The sequence below is a fragment of the Trichoplusia ni genome, chromosome 1, assembly GCF_003590095.1.
Source record: "Trichoplusia ni isolate ovarian cell line Hi5 chromosome 1, tn1, whole genome shotgun sequence".
Classification (NCBI taxonomy): domain Eukaryota; kingdom Metazoa; phylum Arthropoda; class Insecta; order Lepidoptera; family Noctuidae; genus Trichoplusia; species Trichoplusia ni.
Window position 1 is genome coordinate 3,453,474 of NC_039478.1, and position 26,819 is coordinate 3,480,292.

The 26,819-nt window shown below is 36.6% G+C and overlaps 1 protein-coding gene, 1 long non-coding RNA gene and 1 other non-coding gene across 4 annotated transcripts in view; 1 reads left to right on the top strand and 2 right to left on the bottom strand.

The window, feature by feature from the left end:
- Nucleotides 1–15,407: 15,407 nt before the first annotated feature.
- Nucleotides 15,408–23,262, top strand: LOC113508597. Of its 2 annotated transcripts, XR_003402040.1 has the most exons (4): nucleotides 15,409–17,032; nucleotides 17,139–17,200; nucleotides 17,591–17,651; nucleotides 23,196–23,262. It is a non-coding gene; the product is annotated as an uncharacterized LOC113508597 (long non-coding RNA). The 2 variants fall into 2 exon arrangements; XR_003402036.1 differs by having other exon boundaries at nucleotides 15,408–17,200.
- LOC113508587 (arf-GAP with Rho-GAP domain, ANK repeat and PH domain-containing protein 2) overlaps nucleotides 18,007–26,819 on the bottom strand; it is a gene marked incomplete in the record, with an annotated part of 57,463 nt that continues 48,650 nt past the window's right edge. Inside the window, 8 exon segments of the mRNA XM_026891714.1 lie at nucleotides 18,007–20,369; nucleotides 20,983–21,124; nucleotides 21,335–21,456; nucleotides 22,125–22,481; nucleotides 23,194–23,442; nucleotides 23,817–24,007; nucleotides 24,281–24,348; nucleotides 24,912–25,056. Coding sequence (XP_026747515.1) covers nucleotides 20,992–21,124; nucleotides 21,335–21,456; nucleotides 22,125–22,481; nucleotides 23,194–23,442; nucleotides 23,817–24,007; nucleotides 24,281–24,348; nucleotides 24,912–25,056 — 1,265 coding nt within the window.
- Nucleotides 25,919–25,992, bottom strand: Trnai-aau. The gene has a single exon. It is a non-coding gene; the product is annotated as a tRNA-Ile (tRNA).

Consider the following 26,819-nt stretch of genomic DNA (forward strand, 5'->3'; position numbering starts at 1 on the left):
AAATAAAAGCGTCAATGTTATCTTGTAGATTGTATAATGTGAACTTATAACATTATGGAGTAGAATACAATAGGACGGTTGAGATGGAATATTATTTGGAGCCAATAGGTTAGTACGTGCTCGCTATTTTTATGACAACTGTCTTGACAAGCAAAACGAACGTCGTCGCACCTAGCGCCACCTACTACTCTATTCGGGGTAACCCGCTCCCTTTTATAATTTACCACTTACTCATTATAATAATAATTATGGACTATCTTAATACACATTTCCACAATCAATTAAAATCGTCTAAATAAACAAAGTATTCTCAATTAATCCGCGCGCCGTCACGGCCGTCCTGCGTCGTCACACGTCCTCGTGTGTCTCATGTGCATCGTTGTTGTCTGCAAACATTAGATAAAATGATACACTACACTCTCGTCTTGGCCTTCCTGACCAATTGGGTGACTGCTGATCACTTATCATTTCTCATAAGACACATTTTCCACAAATCTATCTTAAAAATTATAAAATCCATCTCCGAACTATACTCCAACTACAGCTATAGCTATAGATTAGCAAATATTAAACACACCGGCTCACCAATGCCACATAGGCCCTTGAATGCCAACCAGGTTCGCCACCCAGGCTAGTTTGTGCCACACAGGATAGTTGTCGCCACACAGGCTAATCGTCGCCACACAGGCTAATCGTTGCCACACAGGCTGGCCACACAGGCTGGCCACACAGGCTGGCCACACAGGCTACTTGCCACACAGGCTTGCCACACAGGCTACTTGCCACACAGGCTCGCCACACAGGCTCGCCACACAGGCTACTTGCCACACAGGCTTGCCACACAGGCTACTTGCCACACAGGCTCGCCACACAGGCTCGCCACACAGGCTACTTGCCACACAGGCTTGCCACACAGGCTATTTGCCACACAGGCTATTTGCCACACAGGCTATTTGCCACACAGGCCAACACACAGTCCAATCGGTGCCACACAGTCCAACTGATAAATTGAATCAACTGCTAAGTAGTGATCTCCTCTAACCACACAAGTAGGACTCACTTACCCGCGCCGTCATCGGCACATTCTACTCATGAAGTATCCCAGGGACAAATTATCAAAAGTACAAGAAACCAAGAACAAAAATTCACTCAGTTAAGTTCCAAATTCAGGCTCCACACTTACGTGGATTGGGTCTTATTTGACCAACGGAAACCTCGTAGCTCAAAATTCAACATTTGTTTTCAGCCAAGAATATTTCTTTATGTTTACTTATGAAAAATATGAAATCCTAATTTTTAGGACAAAGTCATTTAAGTCCGCACGGCCACGGCCGCGTTGACTCAACCCAAAATATCGCTACGTATTGCACAGCATTGTATTACGTTAGCCTGGAAACTTGTCAGCTAAAGTCTGCTTTATTAAAGATCATTATGCATCAAAGAACAACACAGCAGTACTCACCACTCGGTCATTCGTTATCATGATTATAATAGTTGACTTTATCTTAACATCTGTATCTTCTTTACCAGAAACCTTTCATTAAGTCAAAGCTACCAAGTAACTCTACAATCTTACAGTTGCCACCAGCAACTCACTACTGGAACTAATCACGAATCTCAAAGCAGGAATCTGAGTCATACAAAGTCCGCACGCATTCCATGTGAATACTGAGTCCACCCGACTCCATGGCCTCTCCAAGACCCAATCTCAGCCAGAGTCACCATAGTCTCTTCAGTCGCCACCTCTGCCATAGTTAACACGGTCTCTGCTTCGATCCCGAACATTGACCTAAAATTCTATACTATCACCATTCTCGACCTCGTTCTTTATTTGGAACGGTACTTAGTTTTCGGACTAAAGATATAGGCACTTTGGATAAAATCTTTACTAGTGGTAACAACAGTGTTAACAGCCTTATACTCAGAACGCATAACTGCCAATGACATGTGCAATAACACATATTATCATTCAAACAATAAGAAACTTATTATAACATATCAGTGCTTAACTTTGATTAACCCTGGGAAATGTTCATCATCACACTTATAACTTTAATCCAATCATAAGCATCAAACCAAAATGACCTCCCTCCGGGCATGATCATGCAACCTCCTTAGGTAACGATCACAACGGGTAACCTCTATCCAGTCACTACCACACGTAACTTCCATCCGGTTACAAACACAACACCCACTACTAGAGAACCTCACTTTCTCAAACCTTGATCAAAATAACATTAAACTTGGTTCTTTCAATTTGACACTTTATGTGTCCTATACATAGCCCCTTTTGTAAATCAATAACTTTAAAATCTTAAATAACCAACTTCTTAACGAAACTGCCATCAACTCATACTGATAAATATGCCGCTCCTTATCAAAAATAAATTGTAATCGACCCACCGTTGTGTTAGTGATCCTAAGGAAAGCTTGACCATAAGCACCCAGTTCAAATTAACTCGATACTCGCTGGAGCTCACACAGCGCAACACGATCAGATCACTCTCCGCACTTCGCACCAGTTTCCCTCGATGACTTTAAGGTACAGACATAGCGGTCGACATAGGTCGCTCCTCCTCCGCAAATAACTGTCTCTTTGAATCGACATTATAAGACGACAAGCTGTAATAAGAGCAATAATTAGTTGTCAATATTGGCACCATGCAAAAATCAAACTCAAGACATTTTGCTTAAACTTCCGATACCTCGCCTAATGGCTACAATCGTTATACTTACTCACTTCTTTTTTTCAAACACAAGACATACAACTGACTTGACCACATACAATTGACTCGAAGTGATGATGCTACATTCCATTTAGCAAAGACAAATTCACTTACGTGCGTTGCTTTTCTTTATTAACTTAGTACAATAACCATCAAACCTTTAAACGTCTTGCCGAATTTCAATTTAGTACGCATTGTAAGACAGCAACGTAGTATATAGTTGGCCAATTTTCATTTTCAAATCTAGATTTCAAACCAAATCAATCCGCTTTCTTCCAAATGCTTGATCTGTCAACCTGCTTTTTCTCGTACAAACTGCTTTATCGTCGATACCGATTTCAGAACAACCTCACTTCTGTCTTCTAGAAGCTTATACAGGAACTTGATTGTTTTCTTTATACGGTTGCGGCACTCATTCGATACGTAATCCTGCTTGCCACAACTATAGGCCTTTGGAACGTCTTCTACTCGTGACTTCATTGCCACTATCGGCGAAATGGTATACTCATACATAGTAGGCTTTGTTTTCTAAAAGTAAGCGCGACGAGTTCTTGTTGCAGTCTACTGCGACTTTTAATATCTGTGGTAAATGCAATTCTGTACAATCGTGGTTCTATCATCGCTGCGTGCGCCAATGTAAAAGCAATAGCAGTCTTCTCCACTGACAAGAACTTCATCCGTGCGGTTCAGGTGCTCATAACTCATATCAATCATCGACTTCTATTGAGTAATCGCCATAAATTTGCAGCTGGGGTTTTTCAATTGATCAAATGTTGCCAAAACACGTCTTCAATTCAGGCATGCTATTCCAGGAAACGGTCTATATTATCTTCACCAAATGTATTTCGTAGTTGCATTGCAAAAAGATATTTCCAACAATCGCAATAATTTTCTGAGGACATATTTTCATGCTGACCTGTATTTATCTTTTACGATGCGTCGCTGGTAATCCCACTTCTGATGTGGGAGCGTCAGGAACATTTTCCGAACAGTCTAGGTTGGCCTCCATCTTGGGCGTATGAGCGACGGAATGTTCGAAATAAAAGCGTCAATGTTATCTTGTAGATTGTATAATGTGAACTTATAACATTATGGAGTAGAATACAATAGGACGGTTGAGATGGAATATTATTTGGAGCCAATAGGTTAGTACGTGCTCGCTATTTTTATGACAACTGTCTTGACAAGCAAAACGAACGTCGTCGCACCTAGCGCCACCTACTACTCTATTCGGGGTAACCCGCTCCCTTTTATAATTTACCACTTACTCATTATAATAATAATTATGGACTATCTTAATACACATTTCCACAATCAATTAAAATCGTCTAAATAAACAAAGTATTCTCAATTAATCCGCGCGCCGTCATATATATAAGTTTAAGCTTGTTTACATTAGAAGTAACGAAGTCTCAGAGAAGAAACAAAAGAGATAGAGAATGGGTTCTAAGCAAAGCAGTAGCTGAAGTCCTAGAAATTATGACACCTAAAAAAAAAGAAAGAAATACACTTACAAAAAATAAATGAGATCCCACCAAAAACATTAAATGTAAAAAAATGCCAAGTCTCTCGATGCAGTCTTTCCATCGTAAAAAGTTTTGAGATCTCATAGAAGCCAAGTCCTATTCAAAATATTTTGTAGTTATAAATCAACATTTAGTAATTGTATCAATAGTTTTCTTTATATTATAATTATAGTGACTTGGCAATGAGCACAAATTAAAAGCTGCTTGATGCCTGGAATTATGTGCAAATGTTACTGACGAGACCAGTGATCAGATTATTTGTTATGTGTGAATCATGATGGTCACTACCGACTACATGCTCCAATACAATAATTAAGAATACCTTACGGGCCATCGCTTTATGAAAGTAAATGAATCGAGAGTACACTAAGACTGACTGCCGTTGCCGAAATTCGGTTGGGACGACACGGATAAACCAAAAGAAAATTAATTTTGTGATATTAATGTTTACGCATGCGGTGTGTGTAACTTTCAACTCCTACAAATATGCCGTTTTATTTGTTTCTTCTTGTGCTCGTTGCCAAGTCACTATAATTATAATATAAAGAAAACTATTGATACAATTACTAAATGTTGATTTATAACTACAAAATATTTTGAATAGGACTTGGCTTCTATGAGATCTCAAAACTTTTTACGATGGAAAGACTGCATCGAGAGACTTGGCATTTTTTTACATTTAATGTTTTTGGTGGGATTAAATTTACATTCTGATAAATGCGGTGCACATGATGATTCAACGTTGTCATTCTTCGTTGTAGATTCTTGTTTTTAATCATATTTCGGGTAGAGATTTTTTTTCAGTTTCCGTTATCCGTGTTAAGCCTGCCTAACAATAAATAAACCAGTATTGTCGTAAATCGGCGCTTGCATTGCTTGAAACGGTAGGTATGCAGTGTTGTAGCTGCTGGATATGAAGCGTTTGCTCTTTTAAATGAAACTTTGTCCATCCTTCAGGAGCACAGGTAAATGGATCTCAATAAGGTGACGTCTGTATCTGGGGAAAAAGCTTTATCAATCAGGGGACACGGTAGTGCAGTTTACTAAAATAATTTTGCCGCATTTTCGGGCACCTACTTGAGAACCAGTAAGCCAAAATCACATAGGTACTTACGATCCAAAATTTCAAGTCTGCATGTCATTGAAGTCACTTTTGAAGTTAAGAGAAAGCAAAGTTTCGCATTTATGACACTCACTCACTCATGATCATCAAAATAGAACACTAGGACTTCCCATAATCTCAGAGACCTGAAAGTTTGGTAATGAAATTTTTTAGGGTTTAATCGCCACATAAAGAGTTTTCTATAAAAATTAGGATAATCGAAGATGTGGAGTACCTGGTGACCCTGATTAGAAAACACAAGAGCTCAACCGAATTATTAGTGTCAAATAAGAAAATACAATAAAATAAATCAATATCTACTAAAGAATCTTAGGGTTTTGAAATAAAAATTTTTATTTTTATTACAAAAATATTTTTTAATTAATTGTATACAAATAAAAATCTTAGGGTTGAATATTGCGAAATTAACCAAAACCAAAGAAACACTAAACCTTGCACCATGTATATTTTTATTGAAAACGTAATATTTGCATTTACTCAAAAATTAACAAGACATTTTTTCATAGTTTATTGCGTAAAGCGCCCTCTGTGTAAAGGATTCACTACTAATAAAAGAGACCCTTTAGCGGCGTAGAAGGGGTCACGTCGTGTCGTTACCTACGTCTCTAGCGAGTATATTAGTAGCCAGTCCTTTACACAGAGGGCGCTATGCTTAATAAAAGTTATTAAAAGTAATCAATAAAAAAAATATAGATTTTAATAATATGGCTATCAAAGATACTTAGGATTTTTTTTCAGGCTTATAGACCAAGTAGATGCGACATTACGCGGACTTTAAAAAAAACCATTTGCATAAATCTCAATTTTAATGGTTTTTCAAAAATTGTATAGGCACAGAAAGGAAGCAGGGGCCACTGCGAGGTCAACCACCTTTAAAATAGCTATAAAAATATTTTTATTAATACCTAAAAAATAATTAAAAAGCAATAAATCTTAATTAACTTTTAATTTTAACATACGTTCCTGAAAATTATACATTAACACTCATTTCAAAATGCAATAACCCTAGACCTTGTCATTCGATTTATCATATGGGTAGCATAGACACACCATCGTTCCAAGTGCTATGTGCCACCAAGCAAGTTATAAAACACAATACATTTAATTTTGAAGTATGCCTCGGTTAAATCCACTCAAACATTTAGCAACATCAGTGAATGCCCATCAAGGAATTAAAAAGAGAGTGACCACCACATTGGTAAATCGGAATGTTAAAATTTCATTACGTATTAAATACGATTTTTATGAGTATCATGACTAGTTCGTAGTATGCTTGACTGTTGCCGTAGCTTCTACAGGGATTGCGGCGACGCTGCTCGATGGAGGCCGCACGGCACATTCAGTACTTAAACACCCATTAAATTTACCTCATGAGGAAATTCCAGTTTGTAACATCACAAAAAACAGCGATCGTGGCCGAATGCTACAGATATGCAAGCTGTTGGTGTGGGATGAGTGCACAATGTCGCATAAAAAAGGAATCGAGGCGCTCAATCGGACTCTGAAAGATATCAGAACTCAGAAGCAACCAGAGTTTGATGGGTGGGATGGTAGTGCTGCTTGCTGGTGATTTTAGACGGACACTACCTGTCACAACTAGAGGCACTCCAGCAGATGAGATAAATGCATGTTTGAAAGCGTCTACATTAAGGATGCATGTAAAAAAAATTGTCGCACTAAATACATGCGAGTACATCTACGAGATAATGATACGCAATCGGGGCAATATGCAGCTGCTCTATTGGAAATCGATGAAGGTAAAATTACTACGGATGCTAACGGCATGATTATATTATAAATCAAAAAAATTGTAATGCTGTCGACAACTTGGAAGGTCTTAAAAACAACGTCTATCCCGGTTTGGAAAATAACATAAGGAACTGAGAGTGGCTATGTGAAAGGGCAATATTAGCATCGACCAATGAAATCGTGGGACAGATCAATGAACAAATGATGTCACAAGTGCAAGGCGATGTTGTCGAATATTTGTCAGTAGATATTGTCATGGACAGTGAACAGGTGACATCTTATCCTACAAAGTTTCTAAACTCTTTAGAGCTGTCAGGAGTTCCATCTCATAAGCTGAGACTGAAAGTTGGGTCTCCAGTTTTGTTAATGAGAAATTTCAAGCGGCTGTGCAACGGGACTCGATTACAAATTACGAAGCTAGGACGCAATATTATTAGAGCAATTATAATGACAGGAATAGCTAAATATGAAGAAGTATTAATCCCTACAGATTTACCTTTTCAGTTTAAAAGAATCCAGTTTACAGTTCAGTTTCAGACCATTAACAAAGCGCAAGGGCAAACACTTAAAGTAGCAGGTGTCCATTTAGAAAAAAACTGTTTTTCGCATGGCCAACTGTACGTGGCCTGCTCGCGAGTGTCGAGTCCAAACAATCTCCACTTTTTATCAAATAATAACAGAACAGCAAATGTTGTGTACAAAATTGTTTTAAATTAGGTCATTTAAAAAAAAATATTGTACGCAAGGTAAAGTCTCTTGGACATAAGTGATCAATAAATTTTCCTAGGTACTTTCTGCCATTTAATAGAATACATAGGTACCTTATACCTACTGTAAACAGATATCTTTTATTTTTTTTTACATACCCACCTACTCTCTTCTAAGCAAATGCTATACCCAAATCTATAGCGTTCCTTTAATATAATTAATCCTTAATATTAAAATTAATTTACTATAACTGTTTAAATGATTGTGTCCCGGCTAATTTGCTGAGCCGTTTGTTACAAAACTGAATATGGAAAGTCTGAAATATGAAAAAGAACATGTTACTTTTTATCAAAACGCCACGCGGGCGAAGCTGCGGGCGGAAGCTAGTTATACATATAAACTGTTCCACATTGAAGCTCAGTTTCGACACAGGCAAAAACACAAGTCAGCAGTTGACGTTGCTCACATTGTCGAGTGTAAATTAAGTGAAGTTGATATTTGGGTAGTCGCTAAAGTACTGTTTAGTGATGACGAGGTCGCACCGTGCTCTTGAGAAACACTTAGTGCTCTGGAGAGCAAACACCCAGCTCCTGGCGACAACCTTAATTTTCCTGACCCATCAGACCCAAATTTACACTCATTCATTTCTACTTCATGGGCGGTGAGGATTCCGGACACGCACTTGTCAATCGCGTGAATGCACGTTGTGACTATAATAACCTTGATTCATTTTCGCACCATCAGCGACTTGGACGTTCTCTTGAGCGAGTAATGAATTTTTGAAAATATTCAAATCTCACATGCACAAATTACAAAGCGCAAATCACGCTATTATCATTACTCCTGATAAAACACCAGTTGGAAAACATATTCGTAGATTCAAAGCACCTGCTGTTGAAGATGTTGCTGGAATAATGGTTGGCGATCGCACAGATACACGATAAATTGTGATTCGTAAAAGCAAATATAATCTTCAGTTGTGGCTTAATAGCCAAGAGCCTCGACCAACACCTTAGGAGGCTCTCATTGGGCGTCTAGGTCAAGGGTTTGATTCAGAAAGCGGTACTTCTTGACACGGCGCGCATCGTGAGGAGGTTCCTCTCTCTGGAACCCTAACCACTGGCAGCTTGGGCCCCGTCCCCGTTGCCGGTAGGAGTCTTTTTTTCATATTTTTAAATGTATATTGTTTTTGTTTTTATATATATTTAAAAATGTAATTTATATGGTAATATTTTAATAAAGGATCTTCAGTTCATTACTGATACCCATCGTTCATGTGACACTCCCCAATAGCCGCTAATATTTTGGAAGAGGCAAGACGGATATTGCATAAATTTCTATTTATGGCTTAATTTTCAGAACAACATGTACACGGGCATTTGTATTTAACCTGGTTTCGATTGAATAAACCATCCGTTTTTTTTTGTGCTCGCTAAAGATGGGCTAACAAAAAATATTGTTCACGCTATAGGACTAAAAGATTGTAAATGTTAATGTAATTAAAATGTGATATGTAATTTTAAGAAATACACTATAATAACTTAATAATATAATTGTTTATCATTTATTATTTTTATATTCCCTTATCGTTCATAGCGCTCCATGCCTATTTCACGCATTCTATACCATACTTACACACTTATAATAAGTAAATTACTTTTTGTCTACAAATACAAATTTTCATCCCCAACATCAGCCATGAACTCATAAACAGGCATAAAAGTTGTAGACCATTTTTCACTTCACCTTCTAGGGTCCCCAACCTTAGCAGAATACGTTAGTAAATTTATAGATGATAAAATTCAAAATTTTCTATTTCGAATACTTTTTAAGATCTCGCAAACCGCGTCATGCAAATATTAATGACATTATTCTTTGTGCTCTTGTCACTGCTGGTGTAGGGACCTGCCGTTTTAGAACCCAATGGTTTGAGTACGCAACGATGGTAAGAGACCTGACGGAATAACATGGCTGCCTTGGGAATTGGGTCGGCCTTTGGTGTGGGACGCTACATGCGTCGACGCTCTCGCGCCGTCCTATGTTCTAAGGTCAGCGGTCTCGCCGGGCGCTGCTGGAGCCGCGGAAACCCTAAAACGGCGGAAATATATATAACCTTGCTGGTAATAAAATTTTAGAGCCGTTTGGAGTTAATATGTTCGAGAAATGGATGTTGTTTAAAAAGAGTTTCACCCATGATCAGAAGGCTGGTCTGTATTTTGCTCTACGAATTAGCATTGCCATACAACGTGGGAATGCCGCCAGCCTTCTGGGCACGTTTCCCGACTTTGGCAGGGATGAAGATGTCTTTTTTGACGCTTTTTAAAATATGTTTATTTTTCATTTCGTATTGATATACTAGTGTATAAATATTTTTAAGTTGATGTGTTTAAATAAAGTATATCCCTTATCAAAAAAAAAAAACTTATCGATTACCAATTTTAAGTTTATAAAAGAAGTCATAAATTATAGATCGTACAGAGCTTTCGTAGATTTTGGAACTGAGGTTTCACTTGTGAATGATTCCGTGGTTAGGCGTTAACACATGATTTTCGTCCATCGTTACTGAAAGGGTTTGGGAATGTTATCATGGAATCATTGGGCTCATTCATTGATGCTTATTGTTAGTGTAGACGGAGTTAAACACGGGTATTTCAAAAGTATCTGTGCACAAATAAAGACAAAATTAGGTTAACAAAGCTTTCAGCTACTTTTGGGACAGTACCTGCTTGACATTAATCATACTTAATCTATTATATGAAAATACTCTAATCCAATAGTCATAATAATCCATAATTATGGTGCAAACATGGGACCCCAATACACCTCGCACCCGAAAAAATATAAAAGCTCATGCAACAGAACTTTGGGAGAGATTTAGGAGCCAATATATTTGTCAAAATCTGGTAGGTATTATGCGCGAACGTCTCCAGGCAGTAATAGACAGTAATAGCAAATGGAGGCCATCCCTGCTATTCATTTTCAATTCACTTTTGTTCAAACGATGAATGTGTTAACTAGTTTAATTTTTAGTAATTAAACATAGAATCAAGAGTGCGAGCAAGTCCCGAGCAATTGACAACGCTGTTTGAATATCCAAGTATTCAACATGAGTACCTACGTAGTGTAAACAATGACGCGATCTTATAAATAAAATACTTATATTGAATCTTTGTATGTTTACGTTAGTCATGGTGACCTAGCGGGGCCTCTCGCTAGTCTACTAGGTCGAGAACTGTCAGACCGACTTTGGACTGACCTGACCAACATATCGAATCCTTTTGGTGTTGGTGTCAGCAAGACTACAAACAAGTGGAAAAAAGTACACACCAAATGAACAGTTTTGGAAAGATTCTTTCTTCGCAACAGCGATTCTTCTATCACTGGTGCGATGGAAGTGTAGCTAGCAATCCTATGTTTTCAAGGGTTTTAGGGCGCGCAATATGAATGTTTAATTTTTTAATTGCGTCATCTGCCGGCAAAGACACGCACTGCATAATGGCCCTGAGACTGTTTTGGTTCCGATAGAAGCCAATAGTTGGCGCTGTATCGCCAATCATAGACAATCGTGTTCGCCGTTAAAATTCAAGATGTCAAATTTTTGTTCTTCTCCGCGTAATTGTGCCTCCGCAAACTTCGTTCTTATTTTTGTGAAAATAATCTTCAGTAGACCCTCAAGGAGTGCAGTGTTCCAATAACTGGAGTGCCGTGATCCTGCGACTGGTGAGTCCATGTAGTTTGACGTAATTATAATATTTATCATATATATTGCCGCACCGCACCGCTCCGCCATCAACTACTTACGTTTTTACCAGTCCAAATCCCTACATCTGGCCTGGAGCTATTTACACGCTCCACCAGGTTTTACAAACAAACAAAAGAAAGCTAAGAATATAGAAAGCGATGACGATTGAGAGGAATCTGAAGAATCGTAATTTGCTATCATTACTGTATGCATTTATATGTGTGCATCTAGGACCGAAGTTTCTACAGTCGGTGGGCATTCATTTACAAAATTGAATACTACGAAAGAATATTTAGATAATTGTACGAAAATCTTGGAATAATTATCTGAAAAACCTCTGCCGGACAGTTCGTTTAAGCACATCTCATTTGGTGAAAAAAATATCTTGGTATAACCGCAGTGTTGCTTCTGAAAAAGCTCCTGGTGAACTATGTGATAAAACAGACTATGAAAACCTCTAGTTTCAAAAAGATATTGGCAAAATTACCCATTTGGACAAACGTAATGTCGCCGTTTTATAAAAATCTGCAGACGAGGCCAGTTGTAGTAACGTTGAAAGCTACTTCAAATCCGTTAAGAAATTGCTAATTCATAACAAAAATGGACTGACTCTAGTCGGTCACGTAATAGAACAGCGCACCGAAATTTTATTTGGGGAAATTAAATCTGCACAAAATCATTAAATCTGTACTTATCCCGATGCTTTTAAAACAACTATGATAAAATTTATGAAAGGAGGTTATACAACTACATTAAAGAAACGAAGATGATGAAGAGTTTTCTAAAATGAGGCTGCGTTGCGAAAGATAGACTCTTGCAAGAAAATTATCTGACCAAGCGGAAAATAAGAAATCACTACCATTAAAGGATGTGCATCCAAAAAAACATTACGATCAAATTGATTTTCTTCTCAACGGCAATAATTCAAGCTCTGCAACTCTGGAAGGCCACAATAAGATATTTCTTCTTGCATTTTATTATTGTGCATTTGACGCATTGACACTAGGAATCTTAGTAGTTTGTACCAAATAATCGAATATATCAATGTATGTTAAGTGTTCTCTGTCCAAATTCTCATTTATAGTTGGTGCTGTAAATACAGAAAGAATAAACATTTGATATTTTAAAGAAATAACAGTTTCTGAGACCTTTTTTAAGAACACATTTCAAGGTAATGTTGAATCAGTCGATTGCTATTGCAATGTCTCTTAAAAAATAGAAAACGTTTCCTCTTAATAGGATTTCGACAGCGACCAATATTAAGTCTATAACCTTTATAACAATAAATTATGTGAAAAACGGTTTCTCAATAAGAAGTGGACATGAATTTAATACCCTCTAGACACCTTGATATCGACTTGTTCTGCAACAGTGTGCAGTCCGAACAACGTCTGAACAACAAATAGGGCAGAACTTTTTCAATAGCTAGTTACCCCTCTCGATAATAAGTGATCGTATTTGTTTTTTGTTTTATTTTGATAAGTTTTTATATTTTTCTTTTCTCTACATGTGGAGGCTTGTAATTAGAAATTTGATAATTTAACATTCGTTTTATGTCTACTCTTTTTGTTAGTCTGTAAGCAATCTTTAAAACACAATCTATACTAATATATAAAGCTGAAGAGTTTGTTTGTTTGTTTGTTTGAACGCGCTAATCTCAGGAACTACTGGTCCAAATTGAAAAATTCTTTTTGTGTTGAATAGACCATTCATCGAGGAAGGCTTTAGGCTATAAACCATTACGCTGCGACTTATAGGAGTGAAGATACAATGGAAAATGTGAAAAAACAGGGCGGGTATAAATCATAACTTATATCTTCTACCCACGGGGACGAAGTCGCGGGCAACAGCTAGTAAATAAATATGAATGAGTTCGCTACTGTCATTTGCGAAAGTTGCCCAGTTATTCTCAATACTTTTATTGCATTCCAGATGTAATGGATGTGTTTTGTTGCAGTTGATGTGACTGAAGAGTGTGAAATCGAGCAGATGAAAACAATTATTAAGCAGATGAAAACAATTATTAATAAGTCCGTCCGAAATGGCCGCTTTTAAGGGGACACTATTGGAGCATCAGGTAACTGGCACGGCATTTATTCCCAAAAATCTTACAACGAAGACACTAGATTGTTTCAAGCTCGGATCAATTAATTATTAGATATAATTAGGTGCTAAAAAATCTACACGTCCAAATTTTTCCACCATAATAATATTCTTAGACTCCAAGATGATGTACCAACGATTATCAACTTAACCTAAAGACAATGCCGATCGCTCTAAATTGGATCAAGATCTATCGGCACCAGTATAATTAGCGGTTATTCTTACCATCAAAGTCGTTACAGCAGTGGTGATTATGGTTTGGTCAAATATGTCACTAAGTAAGCAGAATATCATTTATCCAGCGACCTGCTCTGCGATAAAGTAGGTGAATTGAGAGTGACTTTTATCAACATTTGTTAACAGAATGGCACTCTGTTTAAATTGGATGAAAAAGTAAGTCAGGTGTTCCGATGGATCAATTAAAAACTACCTATACCAAACCTCGTAACAAAAGGGAAGACTTGAAAAGATTTCATTGAAAAGAAATAGCCAATTTCGGATTGAGCTGGCCGCAAGGAACTGGAAAAGCATGTAGTGATTGAATGCGAAACCTAGATACTGTTTCTACAATGAAAAAAAAATTTAGACAAATAAAAACATAAACAATAATTTAAGAAAAACAAAAAGGTACTTTGATAATTTACAAACAAACCAAAATTTTAGGCTACTATTGGAGGAACTTTTAAACACATTAAAAAGAATCATATATATTAAGTAACAGTAACAACAGTTTAAAAACAAGAAGCTATCCATCTTTCAGTCACCAAGCTGTAATCTCATGTAAACTGGACTATTTTGTCAGAGATTATTAATTTATTTCTAAGTTGCTGCTACCCCAACAATAATTTTACAAATCAAAATGCAGGCATCTTTATACTCTATGATGGAACTAGCTCTTAATATGCTAAAACTAGGTAACAAAATACATTCCAAAATAGAGATGGTATCCAAAATTATTGAGGTTATGCTATAAAATAAAAAGAAGTGCTGCGAGATGATAAAGAGTAGGATTTCAGAGTAATAAAGAACACTGCACAATGCAATTGCATTTTTTCCTATGAATGAAATTTGACAAAGATTTCCATTATTTTCTTAACATTTCTTGTTTACTTGTTACGTTTTTTCATAACAGTGACAGTAATAGCTGGCTAAATAATAATTCATTACATGTTTAATATTATAAATGCGAAAGTAACACTGTCTGTCTGTCTGTTACGCTTTCACGTCTAAACCACTGACCTGATTTTAATGAAATTTGGTACAGAGATAGAGTTGACCTTGAGAAAGAACATATGATAGTTTTTATCCCGGACTTTTGAAGAGTTCTCTTGGAAACGCGATATAACCGACTTCGTCGCGGGCGAAGCCGCGGGCGAAAAGCTAGTTTGAAATATATCTAAATGATCTAAACAATTTCCGGTTTGTTTACAGTGGATACATGTTCAGAAAAACTGTTCAAATGTTATAATGTCTGCAAAAGAACCTTACAAAAATACCTTTGAGCACAGCTCGAACATAGCAGCAGCAGGACTCGAAAAAATTTATAGATTTAACTGACACTTGATTCAAATTTTATCAGAGGTCCAGCTGTATTTATAGATGTAAATTGGATTGTCATGCGGTTTCAAGCTACTTGCAGCACCTCAAATTGAGTTGCAAATATCCAACCAGAACTACAAACAAATAAGAAAAGCGAGTGTATAAAAAAATGGAGAAAAAAATATTTTTAACAAGCATTGAGGTCCTATTTTTATTCACAAATAACAAAAGAAACAGATTTAGAAACAACAAAACCATGCTATTTGAAAAAGTCACCAACCAACAACAACTATACTCACACAACAGCTACTAGTTTTTGTTTAAATAGAAAAGCATTGGAATTTAGCAGTGAGGTGAACAGACAGTATTGAATGATTTGAAATATGGCCTGCAAATAATGTAATAATTTAACTCAAGCCATCAAAAAACCTGATAAGATACCTGGGACTCTCAAATACTACTTCAGTAGTTGATAAGAGTTGTTAATAAAATCAGTAACAAATGAAACTAAAAATTTTACTACTCTCAACACACTAAAGGATTAATCACAAAATTCAAAGGCTTGAGTGTAACACAAGCACTAAATAAAACTATCTTCACAATCACTTAAGAGGATTAAGAGATTGAAGTGAAGAACGGGGCAAACAATTTCATAAGGAAGTTCATGATAAAATGAGGATTGTTTTGGGATGAGGCTTATTGAAACAAATAATTATGTAATATTTTTCAACTCCCAGTTAATGATCTTTGTTAATTTTATTATTCTACTGTTTTGACCTCCCTTTGTCTCACAGACCACCAGACTCACAAACAAATTTTTAAGCAAGAATATGGGTCAGTGGGTCATCTTAGGGGCGAAGTAATATGTTGCAAGTACCCAAGATGGCTGTATAAAGGAAAACCTAATATCTGCAACCACTTCCATCCCATCAGTCTCAATAAGCAACGCAGGATATTAAAGACTTCACAACCGCAAGCACTGTGAAAGCTAAAATTTCAAATTGAGTAACCGCCATCAGGCTTTGGCTGGCATAGAACAAGCATTTGGTAAAAGGTGCTCTTAACCCATGCTGTTTCGAACGCACAAGATAAAAGTTCTTGATTTTGTTGCACAAATTTTATTCAACCACCAAGTAATGCGAAAAAGTTTTGCATAAAATACATACACCAGTTAAGCACATGCAAGCATAGTTCCAGACCAATACTTTTGAGATTTTTCATCACCGAATATCGCCATCTTGTTTGGAATGCCTCAAAGGTTTTATGGTATTACGACTCGTCGCAAATTTAGAATGGATCCACAAGCTCATTATACAACTTGAAATATTTCCGTCGAACGACGATGAGTGTTCAACCGGCAGACTCGACTTCCCTTGCGGCGCGGCGCCATCAACTTCCGAACCCGCCATCCATCAACATAATCCCAAAGAAAGTTTTAGCGTCGTCACTTATTTTTTATAATTTGATGTTTCTTTTGACACCAGCTCTTTTTCTTGCTGTTTTTAACCTCTTTTTTTGATTTCTTGACTGCTATTGCATTTTTGGGCAACTTTTTATCGACTTTCCACGCTTCATACATTTATTTTTTAACATGTTCATTTTATTACCTACTTCATATTTTTTTTGCTGTTCTTTACAACAATTTCAAATTTGTGCCAGTGTCGTGTAGTGATTGTAAAAAGGTATGTAATAGAACCTACTTTGTTAAAAACTGTTTTTTGAATTTCCATTCCATATTAACTGTCAGATGTCTAGATGACATTGATGTTATGTCACCTTTGGATTAACGGTTTCGCTTGATAGCAGTATCGGAAAGGTTGTTTTTAAGCTATTAATTTTAAAATAATAATCAATAATCGTCATTTCATCTCAATTAAACATATTTTCGCCTTGTTCTATGTTATCAACTATAACGGATACAGTACCATCGCACGCCTGTTAAGGAGCGACCTCATGCAGCCGCTCGTTTCCAGTGATAAATCAGGTCACGTGATATGTAGCGACAAAGCTAAATAATGTTGAGCTTATAGTTAGAACTTTTACATAATAAGATAATTATTTGCTTAAATTCGTTGTTCCCTCGAGTAGCTGTTACGACGCGCACATTTTTACAATTTGATCTATGAAATATTCGTGTCATGGTATATATAATTGAACATCTCTAAAACGGCTCGACCGCTTCTGATGAAATTGGTGTGCATATTGCATTGATGGGTAATCGGACAAAATCTTCTTTCAAGCCCCCATTTTTCTCACTTTTTTATGGACTAACTTTCTTGTTGCGTGTTTGTTTGTCATTCCGGTTGGTTCTGTGATTCAATTTTGAGGTATTTCCCAATAAGCTAGCAGTTTGAAATTTGTTTTTTTTTTTCAGGGTAGCTTCAAACCCGATGACAATGCAATTTACAACTATAAGAACGTCTGGGCTAATTTTGGTATGTAGTGCCATTTAGAAACGTGGGTGTTTCAACTTTTTAATCTATTTTTATTCCCCCTAAAACTAAAACATTTGCATGACAGAACAACGTTCGCTGGGACAGCTATGTCAATATAATAAACATTAGTCATCAATCAAAGAAACCCAAATAGACAAAAGCTTTAAACGGAATTTCGATGTAACTATGATGTGGGATGCCTTTACCCATAGGCCACACGGTTTTAACTAGGCCACGGTTTTCCAAAAACTGTAGCTAAACAACAAAATACGTGACGTGTTTCATCATCGCAGCGCTAACAGACACGGTCAGTGCGACCGAAAAAAAATTATAGAATTCTTAAAAAAAAAACTTCTCACCTTTCAAATAGCATTTATTTGAGCACATTATAATTACACGTACATTCATGATATTATTCTTATCTGATAATTCATTTATTCGTTAAAAATACAAAACGTCATGATTAAAAATTATAAAATCTCTGAGACAAACATTACTTATTAATAATATATTATTATTTTATAATATTATTGTAAACAAAATGTTCTTCTTTCCAAGAACTCAGTTGCTCACAAGGGATTACACTTCCCGGTTTGGTTGGTTGTGTAGCTTCAGAGCATAATACTTATTCAATAAAATTTGGTAGACTTTTTTTACTATTTCTTTGCAGTTATAGTAAACCATTTTAATACGAGTTTTGTGAAAACAATTTGTAATTAACCAAGAATAATTCTATTCGGGACATTGTTCTTATTACGACAGTGCTTAGAAATCTAGAACATTGCGGCTTTAGTATACAAAATGAAATTTAGTATTTTGAGGCTTAATAAGTTCTTACCAAATGATTGTTAGAAGTTACTGTTACCAAAGCCAGTAGACAAATATTTTTTCCGAGGCTGACGTATTGCCCTGTGAAGTCAGTGCTACGTCACTTGTCAAACGGATTGTCAAATTGTCTTTCATAAGACGAAGGCACGCAACTTACATATATACCTGAAAGATATACGTTATAAGCACTAATACACCAAAAGTCTATATGACCTTCTTATTTATACATTCTCAATCATACAGTTGAAACGTGATTTACCTATTATATTATTAATATTTCAAATAAAGGCTTCGAGGCTTCGAACTGAGAGAAACTCGAGGCAAAATCCACTTGAAAACTCCAATACTACATTACCGTGATACATGCCTATTTAATTCCAGTATTCAATGTCTTGTCGACTATTTATCTAAACTTCACTATAAAAAAAAGAAACAGTACAAAATACATTTCATATAAACATTTTATAAACACTCTTTAGTATCAATTTTAGTCACAAATCTAAACATATAATCCTTTGCCTGTTTATTATATTAGCTAAATATTTAACTTCACATTATCTTAATAATTATATCAAGTCTGAGATGATTTTATCATAGCGGTGCATTCCGCACTGAATTAAAAGGGCAACATTACAATTATATATTATTATTATAAGCACAAGTACTTGTTTTTTTTTTTGTTATTACCTCTTGTGGTACCAGTGCCAAACAATTTAACGATTAAAAGTAGCTGGTTATCTATTAAGTGATAGGAAAAGGATTATTACATTGAGTTTCTAGAAGTCCAGGTTATATTCCAACAGTAAAGAGATTCAATGCAAAAGGCATTGATATTATTAATATATTGTACTATTTTGTAGCAACAAACTTCTTTGACAAACACTTAAAATCTATGTCTTTATTAAGTTTATTATACTATGTATCATAATTTGTGTTAGTTAAGGCAATCATGACTTGAAAGCAAGCAACAACAATCATAATCATTGAAGATTTATAACAATATTAAAAATTGCACATGTATTTAAATAATATCTACTACCTACTCACAATATATTCTACAACATCATAACGGGTGACGCATAAAATAAAAATCACTTTTACTTTAATTACTTACTCTTTTTGATTCGTATATAGGCATAATACGAGTCGGAATTCAACTTTTTAATATTTTGGTCAGTCATGATTTCAACTGAATTGGTAACATTCTTACCTACCAGAGACACAAACGGAATGTTAATTGAAACAAAATACTTTCAAGTTCTCATACTTTGATAAAATAGTGAATATAATATATATATTATGTAATGATTATTACATGTTTGTGTTAAAATCATAAAACATTCATTAAGTCTAATAACACAGTATAATATTAGTACCATAATTATCTAACTGATAGTGCAATAATATACATTGAATTATCAAGGAACATCAATTTATTGCATTTAATTGTTGCAGGTAAACTTTATTCAAAATAAAATTTCATACTTTTGTACTATTTAAATTAATAGCACTATCTTGACACAGAAGAACTGGGACCAAAAGCATTGCTATCGTTTTTTATGTAATAATGTGATACCTTTACTGTTTAGTTGGTTAGATTTTTCAGCCTCTTCTTGTCATGCAAAGTCGGGGCACTAACCTAGTACGGTATAATTAAAGTATTAATGTATAAAAATCATTAAACCAACATTCTCAAAAACAGTCGCAATAACCCAAAAGTTTTTTAATAATATCACTATAGACTTAGAACAGTTTTAATATTACAAGTGCTACAGTGGATTCAATTCTTTTGATTGGTTTTTGGAATTCGGTGTTGCACTTTATATGTAGAGCTGCTATAAATGTAGTGTTGATTGCCCAAGTATCACAGACTGCACAGCACAGATTTTACTGAAACAAGTACAAATTAATCACACGTTGTAAATTACTATAAACATACAAAATAATTCGCATGATTGTAGTCAAGTACTAATAATAGCACTAATTCTTAAAATATGAATTAACTATGCCACCCCGAGGGATGAGTTTGAACTAAAAGGCCATTGAGAACGTCAGTTTGGCGTGTATTCCTTAATGCCAGGAGTTAGTCTTGTGGTTAATGATAATTGCTTATAATATGACTGTCGGCCCATCACGCGAATCGTAAACAGCGACAGATAATTCTTTTGATTCCATACAACGTGAATGTGGCTATGATGTGACTAAGTCAAACCATAGCCAGATTCATCTTATAAATATAATGAAGACATTTTGAAATCATTTCCCTCTTCCAGTATAATCGCTTTGAATTTAGAGATGATGCTAAACCTTGATAAGGAGTGAGCGTATATCATGATCGGTCTAGCCTTTCCCCACGTGTCGGGGTAGGCTAGGCTTCCAGTCCAACCGGATTCAGCGAAGTACCACAGTTTTACAAGGCGCGACTGCCTGTCTGACTTTCTCAACCCAGTTATCTGGCCCAGACGATAACCCTTAGTAGATATTGAATACAATCATCTAGTACCTGTAGCAGCTATGTAATAACAAGTCGTGGTGTGGGAAGGATGTTGGCATGTTCGGCGAACATGAGCGCCGTCATCCACTTTAAGTGGTCTTCTGTGACTGCACCCGCTATGGTGCACCCGAACCAAGGCTTGTCCTTGCTCCTGCAATAGTTATCACATTATGATATAGACCTTGTCGTTTGTACCAATAAATGAAGAAAAACCTATGCTGTAAGTAAAGTCAGCAAAAAGTCGATGAATAAATCAGTATTTAGTGCGTTTTCCTTTAATATCACAATAGAAAATAATTCTGAAGTTGTTTTATCATTCTGTCAGTGTTCACCGACTTGCTGACAGTACACGGTTGGTTACCGTTTCTGTTTGTTTCTCGGAATGAAGGTGATCGCCCAGCGCGACTGCGGGTTCCGCTTTGGCTCGTGACCCACGTACCACAACACGTCCTTCACTTTCCACTCTTCAATCTTATGCGAACCCTGCAAGTTACACAATCATTTATCGTTACAATAATGATACTAAAACGGTATATAAGTAGTGAGGACGATAAGATAATTATGCGTTCATTGATCAGCGTACATTATGGTATGAGGAAAAGCGACGCATGGGTCGTCAAATGGAAAAAAATATGAAAGCTAAGCTGAATTTAGGATTTCTATAAACTCATACAATTTGGGAATGTGGCAGGATAGTTATCTAATATATAAAATTCCCGTGTCACGATGTTAGGTACCGTACTCCTCCGAAACGGCTTTACCGATTTTGAGAATCGGCTACTATCTATTTTTCATAACCTTAAGTGATGATAAGGGTTGTCCATTCTTAATATTTTGTCTTCACTGTGATCATCGACTGTTAGGCGGTACGTAGTTCGCCGGGACAGCTAGTTAATTATAAAAAAATTGATCCTCCTAACTATAATAGTGTGTAAGTCGAAAAAGGAGTGCGTGTGACCGTCACAGGCGATTGGAGTAAAACTTCTTTGCTATTTTAACTGAAAAAGCATTTTTTTTTACTTTTAATTGCTTTTAAAATCAATGATTGCAATGGAAATTAGCGATACCCAATCTATTTGGAGCATGCGCGATCTAGTGTACGGGGCGCTATTAAAAAAATTGTAAATAAGATTTAGCTTAACTAAACTCACCTGTTTATCCTTAAAGTAACACAACCTTTTATTCTGGACCTCAAACATGTGCATTTTGAAGGACTTCATAGACTCCGAAGCGAATCTGAGTTCCCCGCACACTGAGGTGGTCTGCCTCATTGCTTCCATATCGTGTAAGATCTTGTTCCGTTTCACCAGGAGATAGTTGTTCTTCCTGTCGTCCTCATCCCAGTAGCTCCACCGCAGTACAACGTCTAACACAACCTCGTCAATGTGTACTACGCGTCGCATCGACTCGTTGCAAATCACCTCTTCTAACATCAATAGATGTGATTCCGATTTCGCTTTCTCGCACAATTCTATGCAGACATCGGAGCTCGTTTTGTTTGGTGTTAGCTGTTAATATGTTAATTTTGTATTAAAGTATATAAACGTACACGAGTTAGATATTACGTTCAGCCTACAGCTGCCCTTTTAACATCAAATGATCCTATGCCACTGATTTTCTACATTACGTCCTCTTTCACTTTGATCAATAAAGTACTGTTTATTTGAAGCTTTGCATGCAACATAGTCACCTAACAACTACTAACGTATTAAAGGGCAACGCGGTTATTTCAAGTGTCGCGCGAGGAATGTGTCAGACCTCTCAATAATCTGTGATCATACCATCAGCTATTTCTCTCTATTCTGAGTGTCCTTCAACATTGTGCTTGGTCGAAAATGAGTTTGGTGTAATGACTATCTTATCGGTCTTATGGGGCTGGGAAGATGTTTATCTTATATTTAAAATGAATTGCTGTTCGTTAGTCTCGCTAAAACTCGAGAACGGCTGAGCTTAATCAGCTTATTTTAGTCTTGAAATATTCATGAAAGTCCAGAGAAGCTTAAAGCTTCTCTGGACTTGAGACAGCGGTGACAAAATATGGAAAAGTTGCTAAAAAAAATATTTTAGTCTGCTTTATATCATCGACTGTTTGGCGGTACGTAGTTCGCAGGGACAGCTAGTATAAATCAAGAACTATACTATTTACTGTTTTACCTGTACTATTTAATATATATAAATAGCAAGTAAAGTAAATAATAATACTTGTATTGTAATGCTTACAGAGATCTGATAGCAGGTGGTGTTGTCGGCCACGTAGACCCAGGTCCGCAGGTCCCCGGCTGCGCGCGGGGCGTGCGGCGCGGCGCGCGACAGCACGCGCATGATCACGCGCCGCACCGCCGCCTCGCGCCGCCGCTCGCTCTCCGTCGGCTCCCACACCGCCTCGAAGTTCGCTATCAAGTCGCCCACCACATACACCTCGCCCGATGACCAACCCATGAAGCTGTTATCCAGTTTTGCCATTCGAGGCTGCAATCCAAAATTTTGTCATCAGGCCGAGCATGATTGCTTTTCGCAAAAAATGAATAAACTGTCTGCTATGAAGGTAATAATAGAGTTTAGTTTAGTAGACATTTAAGATTATAAGTCAGCCGCCACTTCTTTACGAGCTCTAAGAGGTGTTCTGCTGACTTGGGACTCTTGGACTTTAGTTTTAGTGTTACAGTATCTTGGCTAATGCTATGCCAGAGAAAATGCTCTCCGATCATCGTCGTCATGTGTACACTCACTGTGCTGTTAGCACACATTTGACAATCCAGAAAAAATCAATGTCATAAGTTCGATAACAATCTTAAATACAGCACAATCTCGTCTTACCTAAAAGCTCACAAAATGATTCTTACCATGGCAGCAGGCATAATAGTTGGAGCCCAAACAGATGCGAGGTTCTCAGCGCCCATCTTGTTGGCATGCGACATTGTGTGCAAAAAGTACAGATGCGCGAACAGTTTGCGAGCCGTGTTTCTCGCTACTAGAGGCAGTGAAGACATCACTCGTCTGTATTCCGCGTAACGGGCTGGACCCTCCGGTATCTCTGCAACATAAAGACTTTCATATAGAAATAATATAAATCAAGTTTATCCTCCCGACACAAAAACTCGTAAGTTTGACGAGCCTGTCCTCGTCGTATAGGTCTCTGACGGATCGGCAATTTTTTTGCTATGTACGATGAAGCTGAATGAATCAAGACTTACTTTTAGATAATCCAGGGATCGAAGCGATGAAATAAGAAGTTGAAGTAAACATTAATAGTTTTCAAATTATTTTACTTCGACATAAAATCCTTATTAGGAGGTTACCGACTCACCTGATGCTTTGACTAGATCTTGGTGTTTGTCCTGCGGTACCAGCGCCTCGGGAAGGTCTCGGAAGAACCTGAAGCACGTGACACAATGTACTTAAAAAAGGAATACACTTCTTATAGTTTTAAGATCAAAATCTGATGCCGCAATTAAGTAAATAAGTCAACATTTCTTCAAAGTTAAATCTATCTAATCTATGGTTTTCATCTACCAAGCTTTAGTTTTGTAAACATAGTTTAAACAAACGATACGTATCACATAAAACGATGGTCTGTCAGACCTTTTAAACCCATTTTGATAGTCTAAAGTATTTTTGTCACGGTGTGAACACTTCTAAGTGTGGTCAGAAAGAAAAGACGATGATCAAATCGGTTTTGCTAACTGCCATTAATATGCAGCGAAAATTTTGTTCAAGAACAGGAGGATTTTCCAGGAGAAATACTCGTAGTCCCTTTGTGCGACGACGACTGACACACGACAACGATTTTTGTTAAGATGTCTGCGCGTCAATGGTAGATATGTGGTAGGCACGTGGTGTTGTGGAACACGGCGAACATGTCGGAAAAAAGTTTCTAGTGAATATGAGACTTACGTTTTTCTTTCTGCACAAAAATATACGTAGTTTAAATGAAGTACCGTTTAAGAACTCCAGCGACGTCATGTTCTGTATGCTGGCTGGGGCTGAGCTGGACAGACCAGGCGTCGCGCCGGAACCTCGCCAGCAGCTCCGACAGCACCGAGCTGCTGCCAGCGCGCCGGTATATCCCTTCCGATAGACTGCCTGTAATTTACCCCGACATTGACGTCAAAACCGAGTTTCATAAAAAAAACAAGTTCTATTAAAGGAATATTTAAAAACTAGGTTTTTGCCCGCGGCTTAGCCCGCGTCGATGTCGGTTATAGGTATCCCGTTTCCAAGAGAACTCTTCAAGGTCCGGGATAAAAACTATCTTATGTTCTTTCTCAAGACCAACTCTATCTCTGTACCAAATTTCATTAAAATCAGTTCAGTGGTTTAGACGTGAAAGCGTAACAGACAGACAGAGTTACTTTCCCATTTTTTAATAATAAAATGCGGACAACATCACACACAATTCAAACTGAGTTTCAATTCAATAATTGATAAACATATGTATACTAGCTGACCCATCAAACGTTGTTTTGCCTAATAAATTATTTCTAGTTGTATGTATTTTTAATGCCACATTATAAAAAAATAAGAACAAAAAATTTCGTCCAAAAAATAAAATAATTTTTTTTAGTGTGAGCAACCCTTAACACTTAGGGGTATGAAAAATAGATGTAAGTCGATTCTTAGACCTACTACGCATATAAAATTTGGTAAAAATCGGTTAAGCCGTTTCGGAGGAGTACGGTAACTAACATCGTGACACGGGAATTTTGTTTATTAGAAGAAGAAGATATATTACGTATCACTTTAGCATACGAATTTTTACGTAATACGTAATCAAAGACAAAATGAAAAAAGAATCTACATTGGTTGTGTTCTAAAACGATCTTTGATCTCTATTGAGAATTCTGATAAAAAATGCACAACTCGCATCGCAGGAAGAATTCAAATGTTTTAAAAGTATAAATTCAAAAAAATGCACAATTTTACAAAAAGGAGATGCTGAGTCGCATGGCCCATGAGGGGATCGAACCCGCGACCTTCGCGTTATTAGCACGACGCTCTAACCAACTGAGCTAATGGGCCGTTGTACTTACTCAGCGAAAAGATCGACTGTATAGAAAAAAAACAATACTGGTGTACCAATCACAGACCAGTATTATACATCCTTGATTTTATCATAGCGCAAACTTCAGACTATGAATATTTTGATTTTTTCTCAAAGAGCTCTTAAATGTGGGGTTTTAAGATAAAAAACATTTGTGAAAAAATAATGTGTGCATGTACTAGTCAAAGACATTAAATACTCTACTAGCTAGTCTGTGCGAGCGAGAGGGCTCCCGACGGTAGTGTCTCTTGCTAATGGAGTGACCATGACCAAAAGGAACCCGGGACAAATTGCTTGTAAAAACGATGGTGTATCTTATGTTGATGCTACCTAATTTAATGAAAGTAAAAAATAAACCTATAGATAGTGTGTATATTTATTGGAATCAATAGCGATTTGTGTTGCTAGAAGACGAAAAAGAAAGCAAAGGATATTCTGGGTTCACCCTATAGATGCAAAATATGTTTAGAATTGACTGTTTTTTTACTTGATTATGGTACAATAATGTGTTATGTAAATAAAACAATAACTTTTCTTTTGTTAATATGACTTTTGTACCAAAAAATTGGAAAAAGTAGCTACTTTCAATTTCGAAGTGACAATAGTGTATTACCAGGCCCAAATATTTAAATTTTACTCTTACTCAGTTAAAATGAATTATTGTTTAAAATAAAAGGAATACAGTATTTATTCCGTATTATTTCATGATTACTTAATTTGATTTAAACTATTTTTACAATAAATTAAACTAAACTGATATTTACATTTTTTTAAACTATCTTCTAATATATAAAATTCCCGTGTC